The 15,501-nt window shown below is 31.5% G+C and overlaps 1 protein-coding gene across 2 annotated transcripts; it reads left to right on the forward strand.

The window, feature by feature from the left end:
- Positions 1-572: 572 nt before the first annotated feature.
- LOC108368187 (protein quiver-like) lies at positions 573-15,263 on the forward strand. 2 transcript variants are annotated; one of them, XM_017622974.1, is made up of 5 exons: positions 573-840; positions 1,036-1,171; positions 9,779-9,835; positions 14,121-14,267; positions 14,497-15,263. In XM_017622974.1, the coding sequence occupies exons 2-5, from the start codon at positions 1,099-1,101 to the stop codon at positions 15,108-15,110; spliced, it is 891 nt and encodes a 296-aa protein (XP_017478463.1). In that variant the 5' UTR covers positions 573-840; positions 1,036-1,098; the 3' UTR covers positions 15,111-15,263. The 2 variants fall into 2 exon arrangements, with proteins under 2 accessions (XP_017478463.1, XP_017478464.1); XM_017622975.1 differs by lacking the exon at positions 9,779-9,835.
- Positions 15,264-15,501: the final 238 nt, after the last annotated feature.

The raw sequence follows: 15,501 nt of genomic DNA on the forward strand, positions 1-15,501 counted from the left end.
GGCAAAAAATTTCCCATTGTATTTAGAAGGTAGAATTCACCTTTTTATATTTTTCGTCAAATCTACGGCATTTACAGTGGTTTTTAAAGAAGCACACACATTTTACATTTTTAATGGAATCCTATTAAATAAATATTTTACAGTCACATATGCTTGCTAAACTAATCTTAGCTCTTTACAGTAACATCATTATGTGGAATTCATTTAAAATTTTGTTAAGCGCCTTTTATTTAGTTTCACTATGTAATAATTTGAAAATCAAAAACAAACATATTAGCTATCTATAGCATGCCTTCTTTAATTGATATGTTTTTCTTATTTCTATTTTCTAGATTTTTCTATAGTGAATGCAATTGAAAGCAAGCTCTTACTATCTACATACATACATATATGTAACTAAACATACTCTATACATATACCCGTCTATTACTTTGAAAAAGACATTAGGATGTTTAATTTCTTGCAAACAAAAAAAAAAAAAACGTATTCGATAGTTGCTTGAATAAAAAATACACATTTTCACTTTGCTACTTTTTGAAATTATTTGGTGATAATTAAAAATTCAAATCATTCAATGATGTTTAAAATAATTATATAAAACGACTTGCGAGTGCTGTTAAAATGAGTATCGATTGTGATAAAAATGTTGCAGTGTAAAAGCAATAAAGCTGATAGAAGGCAATAAAGGGTAGTGGTTCCAGGAGTAAATGAGCTACATATAAAGGAAATAACAGATATCATATTTTTATGACTACTTAATTTTGCTGATGGATTTTCAATGAGGCGTCTGAGTCTGACTGAAAAGAATAGATGAAAATAATTAAGAAAAGCCGATGAAAGGTAAACAAATTTTGGCTAGTTTTAATTAAAAAATAAATAAATTTTAATACTCATATAAATATTTTTCTTCGAAACCCATAAAAAATAGCCACACAACCATCTCTTAGATAAATTTTGCTTTCCTTTGACAGCTTAGCGCTTCTAGCATTCTACATTCTCTACATTCTCATTGTTTTTCTCTCTCCTAAATTCTAGTTCAAAGAACTCATCAAACACCAAATTACAAACTTATAAAAAGTGACAAGAATATTGTCTAGAATGGGTCGCTGGCGACTGCCAACGGGCACCCCAACACCCATGACGTACAACAAATGGCTGCTGCGGTTAACAGGTGAGCTTTATGCGCAATGACATCATACATACATACTTATAGAGATGTGCATATTTATTTTTATAAATTTTTACATGCTCATGCATATGCATATGATTGAAAAAACACTTTCCACCATTTGATCTATAAATAACAGCCATCATTTGTCATTGTTGATAATGCCAAGCGTCATGCGGAAAAAAACGAAAGAAAATCTGAATTTATGTAATTTTAATATTTTTACAATTTTATAAACTTAGCTAGCGAATTATCAGCGCCGCCAAGATGGCACACACGATTTATGTAAAATTATTTTTGTTAATAAATTTTATAAATATTAATAAGTGTTTACTTACATTTGTAGCAGCAGTGAGTTCCTTTAGTTTGATAGTGGAAATGAACCATTTAACACTAGAAAGACTAAAAAGGCTACGTATTCTAACAAATATAAGTTTATAATATCTGAACACTAAATATCCTTTTAAAATTTTAATTGATAAAAAAAAATTAATTCGTTACTTTAATAAATAATTTAAAGGAAAGTCATCTAGACCTCTCCGTTTTTCTAGTGTTAAAAATGTACTATTTTATTGCATATAATATACATTTATAACGCCATAAATACACGGTACATTGCTGTTTTGAAAATACGAGACCCAAATTGTGCAAATTCAGCACAGCGTGTCAGAAAATGTTATTACATAGTTGTCGTGTAAATATATGCAAATGTTTATATATTATTATTTTGAAAATGAGAAGTAGAAATTGCAAAAATTTGAGGATAGTGCAAACGCAACATTAGCCTTCAAAAGAAAAAATATACCTATTCTCAAAAAAAATCGTAAATTCAAGGAAAACAAATTTTATATAAACTGTACTTATAGATTTTACCAAGGCATATGAAACAGGTAGTAGCATTAGAGCGTCAAACGAGATATGAAATATAAACAAAATTTAAATAAAAATAAATAAAAAAAATGGAGCGACCAAAGCGAATTCATGCAAGGTGGTGTTACCGTAGTAACTGTGATGCGTTTTTGATATATTTATTTGTAATACTTTCATTTTAACTTAAGGGTAATTTTCCTGATACTGCTTAAGCAGAAAATAACCGGAGATAATTTTCGGTTTTTAATCCTAATGCATTCACAAAAAGTAAGGTTAAGATTTCAAAAATTCCCTAAACGCTACTAAATAAACTCCGTGAAAATTTTGTAAAGGTCGGATAAAAAACGAATAAAACACTGAAGGCCACAAAATATGTTGAAAAGTTCCGAAATATGTAAATGCCTAAATAATTCCGTGAGAATCTCAAACAGTCTCGAAGGAAACTAAAAAATCCCGAAAAACTGAAACTCTCACAAAATATCCGGAAAATTCCAGATAAAAGTATCAAAAAAAACCTTAAGTCTTGAAATAAGTGTATCAAAATTGCTTAACATTTCATGTTTACATTTAAACCGTTGAACGTGAAAATTTACTTAGAATCGCGAAGAAGCACGAATAAAAAGAAAACTAATTAAAAGCTATGCAGAGAAAATTCAAAAATTATTAAAACAAACGAATAATCTTCAACTATTTTTTATTTTAAAATGTACGGTTGAACCAGAAAATTTCTGAGCAATCTCGAAAACCATTAAATAGTTCCGGAAGAGATCGAAAAATAACGAAAAAACCACGATTATTTCAGTTTGAAACTCAAACTTGCCGAAAAATCCCGAAAACTCACGAATAAAAAACGAAAAGTCCCGCGAAGTCCCAAAATATGAGCCGAGTTGATTTAAGTATCCCGTGAACTTAAATTCCTTTAGAAAAATTACTAATTACTTCAGTTTGAAAAAATTACGAAATACCGAGAAAATCTTAAAAACCGCTAAAAAAACGAATAATAATAACTAATTGCAGGTTAAGATTAAAATGTACTATGTATTCATTATATTATTCCTTTCCTTTTTAGTAAAAAAAAATTTTTCGAATTTTTTTTCAATGCCTAGTGGAAAAACAATATAATATTACAGAATTTTCAAATTCATATCATCTTTTATTCTTGTATAATACTAACCTGAAAATAAACGCACAGGGAAAAGGTTTCCTTCGTTGAATTTAGTAAAAATCTAAAGAAAATGAAATTTAACTCAATCAAATCGTATACAAACTTCAATATTATTTATGATTTTATCCAGGTGCAGAATTAATTTGAAGTATTTCCATGGAAATATTTTCAATGATTAACATTTATGTATACAATACAGCACAATGCCCAATGCAATATACTTACGCTTTCTCACATCAGACCGCGTCGCGAAAATAGAATCTAAAATTACTCAAATTTTTTGAGCAAGTAAAATTTATGTTTCGACCAGAAACTGCGCACATTAACCCTCTGCGGCCCTCGAACCTCCTTGGTTTCATTAGGGCACTAAGGCTGAACGAGGTTTTGTTGTGATTTCTGAAGGTACAATACACTATGTAAATCCTCTATCAAACCTCTGTATCTATCTAAATACATCTACATAATTGTTTTACAGTGGGCCGAATACCAAGATTTTTTTACATTCCAAAAAGTACACTCATAGCAAATGTGTATTTGTATGGACATCTTAATGTTATTACACAAATGGAGCGACCTGTAGTGTTACGCCGCCACCGAATGGCAAATGGCTTTTAAGAGAAGCTTTTTCATTTCAGATATAAACTCGGAGGTTTGTCATTGCCTGCCGAGTGGCGAACGTAGAGGGAAAATTTGTTTTATTTTTAGATGTTGCTCGAGACACGAATCAAAGCGTAGTCCTACCGGGAGGGATTTAGCACCTCTAACCACTTGGCAATGATGGCGCCATACTAAATAAGTTCCAAATCAGTTGAAACAATTAATCTTTATTTTTGCTCCATATATTACTATCCGGCCTAATAAACAAATGTACTTAATTTATACAAAAATATTCACATATTTATGCCGAAACGATATGCCTTCTTTTCAACTCTTCAAACCAACCAATTTGCATGGCGCATTTAGAGAAAAATAATTGATTTTTAGGAAACATACTCATTTCTATAAAAGTTTTCAAAGTCAAAGTAATCAAGAGAGAACAACCAATAATCCAATAAATGTATTCAATGGCAAGCAATAAAAATATTAACAACCCAATTCAGCGCCACTGAGCAGTCAAATCATTGATCTTTAAATACAAATTTGAGTTTTATAGCCTCGTTTCGCTGTTAATAATATACGAACGTTGTGTATCGACATATTTTTATACATGTAGACATGTGTATACATATTCATTAGACCGTACCAGAAAAAATAGTTCGCCGTAGATCCTTCAGTAGAAGGTGTTTTTGAAATGCAATTTCGAAAAAAAAGTTGCTTTTTTTTGCTAAACATAGGGATCCCTACATTTTTCGTCATATCTTCGGCATTTAAATTCGGATCTTAAAGTATGATGTATCGATTTTCTTAAGGCTTGTTTTCACTATGTCAAATTCAATGGCATTTGTCCTCAAATAAGGGAAAACACATTGTCAAATGTGATTAAAAAGCGCTATATCGTTTGATTTCGATCAGGATAGATCTTTAGTCGTGTACATGTACAGCTATGTTGGCTATCTGTCTGTTTTTGGCCCATTATTTAATCGGCAAAGGTGTGGATAAATGAGATAAAGTTGTGTCAAAATATGTCGACAAATTTTGGCGTCAAAATATGACATAGTGAAAACCAGCCTTTACTTGCTTTAGACTCAGGGGTGTACGGGGCGAACTTTTTTTTATAGTACGGTCTAATGTACATACTTACGTCGTCTACAACAATATGTTATTAGAAATCGACGTGTGCGACGTATTATTTTATTCCCTTGCTTGTTTCTTTTGTTGCAAACTTTATTTGTTTATTTATTCAGTCGCGTGTGCCGTAGTACGTATGTATGTATGTACATACTCATGCTCATATATAAAGTCGATGTGCAAAGTTTTAGCACACTCGGGCGTGAAATGTCTACTACTTAATAGGCTAATAATCCCGGCGGCAATACTACTCTTAACAGGCACACAGTATTTGCCCACTCTTAACGGTTTACACGCGATAAGATTAAGAGGTGAGAAGAGTCGAATTTGCGTTAGCCTCGACCATACGGTAAATGTTGTTTGCATGTGTCAGCAGTAATTGTGCTGGTAAAAGAATGCCACAATGGTGGCTGCTATGGGTTTTTATCGTAGCCACATTGAGGGTGGATGGGCAGCCGATTTCATTGTAAAGGTTATGAAGGCTATAAGAGCGTTGGCTGAGTTACATTGTTAGGATAATAGCATGGTATTGAATGGGCCATTTATTTGCAAACAATGGACCTTAATGTATTTGTGCTAAAACCCATTTGAAATACGAGGCCACAATAATTAGCCTAAATAGCGAGATTTAGGACGTGGAGAATGGAGACTCGTGAACGCTGTCTGCTGTTGCGAAAGCGTTGAAGGCATACCTCTGATTGAGTTTGCTTCTCTTACTTTCGCTTGAAAAATTTTATTAGTCTTTGAAAGTGATTTTTCAGAACAGATAGTGGTTAATACTCGCTTAGTTTATAACTACTAGGTAGGGTGAGGTTACGCTGGTTGCGACTTCGCCCAGTCCGGGGGAGAGACACACTTACATAGGCCAATTAGGCCCACTGTGATGCCACTTTAGCGAACTTTTGTCCCGTTAAATTTTACCATCAACTGGACTTTTTTATCTGCGAACGTGAACTTTAAAATGTTCCTCTTGCGATATATGTACATATGGACATTAGGGTGGTCCAAAAATGAATGGGGGGGGAAAAAGTAAAATCGGAATTTTTATGCTCTCACCCCCTAGGATTGTTCCATACCGAAAAATTTACCCATATTTTTTTTATTTTGAAATCAAAAATATTTAAGAGGTCGCTCAAAGCGCTCAAATGGTATAGAATTCTTGGAAAGCAATATAATTCTATCGGAAAACTCTGCTTCTCTTCTGGAGATTGCCAATAATAATACCCAATCCTTTATTTAACAATTTTTTCATAGTAACTATAATTCATAGGTCCGACAAAACCATCAGAAAATGCCAAAAAATGCAATGGTGGGATAAAAAAACAACTTTAGTATTAAAGATTGGTTAAATAAACAATTGGGTATGGTTATTGGAAGTCTCCTGAAGAGAATCAGAGTTTTCCGAACGAAAAATATTGATTTTCAAGAATTCGACACCATTTCTACGAAAAATGGTTTTTCCCATATCAGATGCATGGAAAACTTTGAGGTGAGAGCATTAAAATTGCGGCTTTACTTATTTTGGACCATCCTAATGTACATATGTTTCGGTCATAACTGGTCTAAGCTCAGACCAAGGAAATAAGCTCAGTAGGCTATTCAGAAAATTGAGATAGAGCTTAACCTCACTTTTAATGCACACTAGGCTTGAAATTTTTATTTTGAATATTATTTTTTGTCATTAATTTAAGGTATTTGTTAAAAATCTGCTTAAAATAAATAATAAAATATGAAAATTTCATTTATTTTTGATTGATTACTAATCGTTACCACTTATTATTTTATGGTTTTTGTTTTTTATTTTTAATGTTCAACCACTCATCCCCTACAACAACCCCGACCACAACAAAATTAATCATGATTTTTTAAATCTGAAATTTCAACAATTACCAAATCAGTTACACTATTTTGTATCAAATGTACAATGGCGGACAATTGCTTTCCATGTAAGTGCAAAAGTAGTTAATTGAAAAACAATATTTTTTTTTCGTTAAAATTAACAGGCCAATTACCGCCAGCAGACTGTAATTATAAACAAACAGAAAATTTTCAAACTCTATTATTAAGTTTATATTTTGGTACTAATCAGTTTGAAATTTGCGAATTCTTCGAAAGTGCTAGCTAACATTTAGTTGAGTTTTAAATTATCTAGTTATTTACTAACCACGTAGAGAAATGTGTGTATATACATGTATTTATGATACTAATTGGAGCAAAATCTTCTTTAGAAATTTATAAGCCTATCATAAGATCTGATCATCGCTGTCACTGTCTGCAAATGCAAAAAAAAAATTCAAATGCACATTTCTTTCCGGGTTTGTTTGTTCTTTGTTATACATACTCTTTGTTTTGTTATTGTTATTGTTTTGAACTAATTAAAACACTAAATAAAAGCGTAACTACCAAAGCTCTTTGTTAATTTTTGCGTTGATTTGTGGGCTCGATAAATCGTTGATTAGTTCAAACTGACTTGTTGGTTGCTTTGCGTATGTATATTTACGTCTGTCTTGTAAATGTTGCAAACTCGAATAACTGATTATTAAACTATGTATTTACTGTATCTGTCCTGCTAACAGGCAGGCTTGAAAATCCACACATAGTCGATTTGCATAGTGGTAACACATTAGCGTGTACTCGTGACTCAACTTTCTATTCGTTATCTACTCAAACATATTCGTCAGTGAAAATAAGTTGGTCAACTCAGCTACTCGTTACTCTTATTCGTCTATTTTCACTACGGATTCTTGTATTCTTATTTGTTGTTTTAAATTTTCTCATTAATTACGCTGTACAACACCAAAAAAAAAAAAAATCGGATTATGGTGGAGAGGGCCAAAAACAAGTATGTATTCGTGTATCGGCGTTTTGAAATTATACGTCTGAGTTGTATTTTAGAGGCGGTCAAAAAATACCCCCTTTTTCACATAGGGATCAGTTTAGCATTTCTATATTAAATAATGCAGAGAAATTTTTTGTGTAACATTTTAATTCTCCAACTCCTCAATAGATGGACCTTTTTTGTCCTTTTTGCGGAAAAGGGCAAGACAAATCCCTTAAATGTATCAACAAAAAAAATAATCCAATGGGACAAACTTCGTCGAAGCCACTAAAGAGGTCGAAGGCTAAAGTGAGGACATGGAGAGTAAGCTACCGGACTACTGCTATATTCCCCATGAGGAAGTATTGGCAGCCTATCAAATAAACAGGCGAATCTCTATATCGACAGTCAAGCTGCTATAAAGGCGCTACTTCGCTCAGCACTTCCTCAAGGCGGGTGGCGGAGTGCAGGTCAGCTCTGAATTGACTACATACTGGTACTGATTTCCCTCCAAGCGATTAAATGGCGGCTCGACCTGTCCATCATCTTGAAGGTGCAGAAGGGGTAGTGGACCAAAACGAAAAGTTGCAAGATGCCCGGTAACTATTATGTGGAGAGCATACGATATAAAACTTACGAAGTTGCTCTTATCCCTCTGGAAGAAGGAACATAGGTTCCTGGTCAGTTTTCTGATGGGGCGTTTCCTGATGGCATTGAACGCCTTTAAAGTGACTCTGACGAATGATAAGATCTGTAGACGATGTAAAATGAAAGAGAAAACATTGCAACATTTCCCCTACGAGTATCCTGCCTTTAGCAGACTGCGAATTAGTCTCATGGAGCAGGCTTTCTACCTCGCACGGTGGTGGCGCAACCAAGGTTTTCCAGTTTGCTTGGAGGGCTGCGATTCCCTTCAACATTGCTCCTGGTACTCAGTTTTTAGCTGTCTAATGTGGCCGTGGTTTATCTGGTAACGATGGGGGCCTTAATGATATCTGCAAAGCCGCGTAGGCTACCCAATCTTAGTCAGCAGAATAGTAACAACATTATCTTCAACATTGATTTTTTGGTGCTAAGTAGGACCCCTTACTACTGTTAGAGGTCCAAGCGACTTTAACAATCGCTATGATACTCCAATTCTATTATGTCGGATAAGAAGGTGTATCTTAAAGAAATACCGGTGAGGAGGTTCTGCCCTCATAATACAAATGATTCGGCTGTACGGATGCACCCTTTTTTCATTTTGTCCTTCATATTCAGTTCAGCCTCCATTTTCGTAAACTTGCAACTAATTTTGTGAGTACGAAATTAACCCAATAACACATTTTTAGTTTTGACTTAGGTATTTTTGGCCTCCAATTGGAATTTTGAGACTTTGTGTGTATTGAAAAACTTAAAGTTAGTACATTTTAATCCAATATTTTCCTGTTTTATGTGTTTTGTTTTGCACCTAAAATAAAACTCAGATTAAACTTTCATAACGCCGATACCCATAGTATACTTTTTTCGGCGTAATTTTCAGAAAAAGTTTGAATTTGTTGCACAGTGTGGTTACATTTTGTTCAAATTCATAACTTTTAACAATACAAGCACAAGACGTATTTGGTTATTTGAGTGTAGGGTCGGTTTTGAGCAAGTCTGATATCTATATAATTTTTATTAGTGATGCCCAAGAACTGCAACGATTATTTTATCCTTGCTGTAATGTGTTAAACTCTACTCTGTTTCTAATGATTTTATTCGAAAATAATTACATTTTGTGTAAAGGTGTTAATTTTTAAATTTTCTGCAAATTATTTTTTTTTTTTGATATTTTGTACAAATTACAGTATCATACTCATAATACTAAGTACGTAGTAATTTTCTATCTTATGTATACTTAAGAGAAAAAACTTAAAGACCAAAAAATAATTATAGTATCTAACTAATTCTACTAGTTTTCTCTTCTTTCCAACAAATGTGTAACGAAAACCCAAACAAAAACAAAAAATATTTGTCTTTCTTCTTCTTCTTTTTTTACTCTTTACAGCGGCATTTGGAGTTCTCATTTTCATTTGGATTCCGCAAGTGTCAGCTGAATGTCAAAGTATGAATTCATGCCTAAAGCAAATGCCACTTTTTTCATTTTACCACTTGCCAAACAAAAAAAAAATGTGTATCTTTTCTTATTAAAAATAAAAATTAAAGCTGTTTTTCTTTATGCGACAATTGCCAAAAATAACTAAATTAAAATAAATTATTTTCTTTTTTCTTACAAATTACGCATTGAAAAAATTTTACATATATATAAAAAGAAATTGAAAAATTAAACGCCAGAAATACTAAATGTTTTAAGCTTTCCGTGTTTAATTATGATAATCATATGATTTCAAGTTTATTTTTATTTCAAAACACTCACACATGCCTACATAGTCGTGGAATTTACTATTCGCTTAAATGCAAATACTCGTGTACTATGTTTTTATATTAGCTAAAATACATCTGTGATAGAAATGCTTTCAAAAACGGATAATTTTAAAATTTTTCTAGAAAAAAAAATACTAAAGAAATATTTTCAATGGACTGCCACTTCGAGACATTTTTTTAAGATACTCGGGTCATTTCTAAGTTTTTAATTTTTTTTATTAAAGTTCTAAGACCTACAAAATTTCTATTTCAATCAAACAAAATTCGCCGAACTTTTTATATTGTAGGTTCTTAAAACAAAAGCTAATTATTTTTAACACAAACACATTAGTAGAAAGATATATGGATGCAGCATAACCTCAACATGTTATACTCTACCGGCATAAGAACCGAATTTTATAAATCTATTTGAAACTAAAATCTATGAAAGGATTGAACGGTGTACAAATTTTAATGTTTTTGGTAGTTCAGTAAAATCTTTGAGATATACCAAAGTTTTTCCAATTAAAGCAAACATCCAAAGCATACGAAGCTCGCATCTATTTCAGCGAAAGCCGTTAGAAGTTCTTATAAAACATTAACATTCAACTATTCTTTTCTAAAAAATAATTAAAAAGTATATTTGTTTCTTGTAAACTTTTATGAAGACTGTAATTTTTCAATACTTTCTTACTCTTTACCTTACATCTTTATTTATCCTACAAACACAAAATTATTACTCACACATCTTTCAGTTAAATAACTTGGTACTTGGTACTTGGTACTTGGTTTTACTATGTAGCTTTTTCTGCTTGCAAGCATTCTTTCCCTCACTGTTTATTTACGAAAATAAAATTTAAAAAATTATACTTGGAATTTATATACATTAGGGTGGTTCATATTTTCCCCAGACATCAACCCCTCTCCCCTAAAAAAAATTTTAAATATCGAAAAAAGGGGACCGCCATTTTTGCATTTTGAAATCGGTTAACATTTATTTCATATTAGGAAAATACATTTTTTCGTTACAAATAAATAGTATTTTATGAATGGAAATATTACCCTTCAAACGTTTTCAAATAATAAAATATTATTAACACCTTTTTCATAAAAAATGGTTGGAAAAATGTTTGACTTAAATTTGTATCATAATTCTATTTTTGGAATATTTCTGACAGAAATATTTCTACTCGATCAAAAAATATTTATTGTTAAAAACTTATTTTATGCAAAATATATTTATAAATGGAAAAATTCAAAGCCCCGACGGCACGGTTAAATATTAACCGATTAAAAAAAAATACCGGGGTCTTTATTTTCCATTTTTTTTAATTCTATAATTCTGGGGGTACTTTTGAACCATCCTAATGTACATGTATGTGTTATGTTCGCCATAGAATAAATGAGACTAGTTATGCCACCAAATTGCATGTATACAAAATTCAGTTGTTACTTTCGAATGCAGCACGACAAAAACAATACAGATTTTTTTAAACATTTTTTTTAATTATAAAGTAAAAAGTAATTATAAATAAAAAATGTTATATTGCATTATGTAAACTCAAATGTTCTTGGCTATATCTTTGACTACGTCCTAAACTTTTTGACATCACTTAGTAACTAATTAAATAATATAGTTACACAACATTTCTTCTTGAAGTTTTTCTGTTTCTTTTTTTTTTTGTTATTATGAAGACGCTGTTTCAGAAAATAAGCGAAATTTAACCTCAATTTCGATATTGGTGTTTCGGAGAACCAAAAATGACACTGAAGATGACACAGTGCCGAAACCGGTTTGTCTCTAAACCAAATTCGGCAAGGGGTGACGGAAAATATTCCATAATACATCGAAATTTATGCTTTTGTTTTACGAAAGTTATGAAAAACTATAAATTTCACAATTTCCCTGGCTTTGCAAAAACTGGTCCTGATGTTAACGGCTATGAAGAAAAAATATATGAAAAAATCGAAAAATAAAAAATTTACAGAACTTTAAAATTGAAAAAGTCTTAAAAGCAAACACTTATAAAAATTTGTTGCTGAATTTCTTTTACCCAATACCTCCAACTGATCTTAGGAGATCTAAAATTTTCGAGAAGGCTACAATTTTTTAACTTTGAAAACGATTTTTTTGCAAACTTGAAACAAATTTATGTTGTACAATTTTTATTGAATTTAAATTAATTTTTAGTTTAGAGTTTGGAGATTTTTTTTGTGTAAATTCCAAAAATTTAGTTCTTTAAAAAACGCCTTCTTGAAAATTCCGGGATTTAAGATCATTGTAAGTATTTACTCTTACGATTTTTTAATTTTCAAAATTCTGTACTTTTTCATTTTTTTTTTCTCTATATAGCCCCATGTATCAATTTTGAAACTACATGCAATAGTTTTTAAGATACGTATTCCAAAAATTAACTTTCAAACTTCGAGATTTTGAACTTTCAAAAAACTTCGATTTGACATGAATTGACATATGTACATATTTTCATTATTATTTTCTGTTTATGTAATAATGTTTGTAGTTAATCAAAGCAAAATAATAAAAGTCATGGATGCTTAACATTTTAAGCCTTTTTAGCTTGAATAATTTTTTTAGATAGAAATTTAAAAAAAAATTCATCGATTCTGTGTAGTATGCTAAAACATTTATATGTATATACTATCGAAGTACATGCATTTTTCGGTTTGTTTACTTTCGCTTTAAAACACCTCGAATAATATTATTTTCAAGCGCATTTAACATTTTTGTTGGAGCTTGAATAAATTTTGTTAAAAAAAAGGTACTTAAAATTACGAAGACATCAAAAACTTTTTATAGTCATATTATGTGGGAAAGTGTTCTTAAATGTACATATATATCGTTGAAATATAGAGAGGCCCTGACATTACAAGAGTGGGAAAAACCAAACCTTCAATACATACAATTCTGTGCTTAGGGCTCTTTTCAAAGTGGGATAAAATCGTTGGGTTTTAAGTTACGGCTCTAAGACTTTTAAGAAAGATGTGTTTTAGTAGAAGCTACCGAAAATGCAAAACCCAGTATTTCGAAAAAAACAACAATATATATATACAATAGACCTGAGTAGATAAACCAGTAAAAGAACTCATCGAATGAATAGCGTCCACTTAGGGATGTTAAAAAATTTGAAACATCGATGACATGCATCAGAACGGTATTATCGATGTCTCAATAACATTTACTATAGCATTTTGGCTACACCAAATTAAAAAATTAAAATATAGATGTAGTGATTGGTATTTCTGTTAGAGCTTCTCTCCAAAATACAAAGAAGAGTCACTGATTGCCCGCCAACTTCGAGAATGACTATTCATTCAATTAATTCGAAATTGTTAGAGAATATACTGCAATAATACTATAAGTAAATCGAAAATTTTTTTAAAAATTGTAGGTTAAAAACCTGATGAGGGTTTTAGGTCCCGATTAAATTTTTTAAGTTCATAAGGCAACAATTTTTTTGTAGAAATGTTGTTAAAGGAATGAAATGATATTTTGAATGAGCATCAGACTCCTTTTAAATGAAAAAAAAGGAAACAAGTAGAAAAGCCAACAACAGTTTACATGGAGTGAACTTAGCTCAGTGTGTAGACCACTGGCTTTCCACAAAAAAATATTTCATTACGAAGGGCCTAATGTTCATAAAATTCTTAACTACTAAAATATCATTTGATTTGCTTCGAGAAATTCTATATGTTTTTAAGTTTTGCTTATCTTGCTTTAAATGTATATATGTGCCTTTGTGTAATTACTTATGTATGTATGTGTATGTATATTGAATTTTTAGTTTGTAATTAATGTTGCAATGCAAAAATATTTGCATGAAATGTTCTGCACTGAATTTAAAAATAACTAAAAAAAAAATATTTAAAAATTTCTAAAAATTAAATATTTTAGTTTTATTCGAAAGTATTACCAGCGCATATATTAACTGATTTCGTTTCCTATAATTCTCAACTGCGATGCACAGCACGTTCCATCTACTGCTATGAATGCGATTCCTGGACGGATGCACGTTGCAAGGATCCCTTCAACTATACGGCACTGCCGCGCGATCAACCACCGCTGATGACCTGCAATGGCTGTTGTGTGAAAATGGTGCGGCATTCTAAATCACGTAAGTGCTATAATATGAAGAAAAAAAACCCACATGCTGGTGTTAGCAGAAAATTGCAGATGGGATACCCCCTTAAAAAAAAAATTTTTAATAATTAAAAAAAAATGAATTTTTTTATAGCGGGTATGTTGTTATTGTAACTAATCAAAAACATGTCATGCCTTTTAGTAATTTATAAATTCTCTTTAATTTTTCTCTCTCTCTCTCACTCTCTTCCACACGCTTATAGCCTACGAAGTTGTACGACGTATGTGTACGTCACAATTGCAAATAAATTTATTTATGGTCGATCATGTGTGCATGATGGAAAGTTCAGGCAATGGACATATGTGCTTTTGTGAGGAAGATATGTGCAATTCTAGTAAAAATTTATTGCAAAATGGTTCACCATACCATTACATCATGATCTCTGCGCTCTCATTCATACTCTATTTACTCAATCGTTTCCAAATGCGTACGCAATTGCAGTCAATCGTTCAACAACAATTGCAAATACATAAACGAAAACAAAAAAAACAACAATCACCAAAACGAAAACAAACGCAAATAGAAAAACATGAACAGAATGTAGAAGAAGAAATAGAAAGCAAACAAAAACAATTATTAAATCAATCACAAAACACCTTCAATCCAATGCAACTTCAACTTCTAAACCAACACCAATACCAACACCAACATAAACCAAATAAGTTAAATGCAAAAAATGAAAATCAACAACAAAAACAAACATTTGATGAAAAAGGAAAATTCGCAGTTATCATTTATCAAGCGCAACCGAACATTGCATGTCCAATAAAAACAAATACAATAAACGATCGATATTCACATCCCGTACACAGATAGAGTGAAGGTACTCCAAAAACCCTACTACAACACAAACAATTGGCGAAATGGGGGAAAATAGTAGTACACCATAGACATAGAATCATATTTACATATGTATGTACATAAATGCCCCAAGTGTACAATGAAGACATACATACATACATACCTATAAACATATTTTCAATAATTTTAATTACATTAAGGAGTAATTAGCACACAATTACATACATACATACATTCATACTATACTCGTATCCATACGCCCCGCGTTCGCTCTACACCCTCGCTCTTTCAGCCCCTACTATTATACACACACACACACACACACCACACTTTACACTTCTTCTCTTTGCCCTAGAAAAGTTTGCTAACTACTATAATTTAAATTTCTTCCCTATTGAGTACTCTT

This window comes from Rhagoletis zephyria, unplaced genomic scaffold, assembly GCF_001687245.7.
Source record: "Rhagoletis zephyria isolate East Lansing unplaced genomic scaffold, Rhagoletis_zephyria_1.1 Rzeph_scaffold_03003, whole genome shotgun sequence".
Lineage (NCBI taxonomy): Eukaryota > Metazoa > Arthropoda > Insecta > Diptera > Tephritidae > Rhagoletis > Rhagoletis zephyria.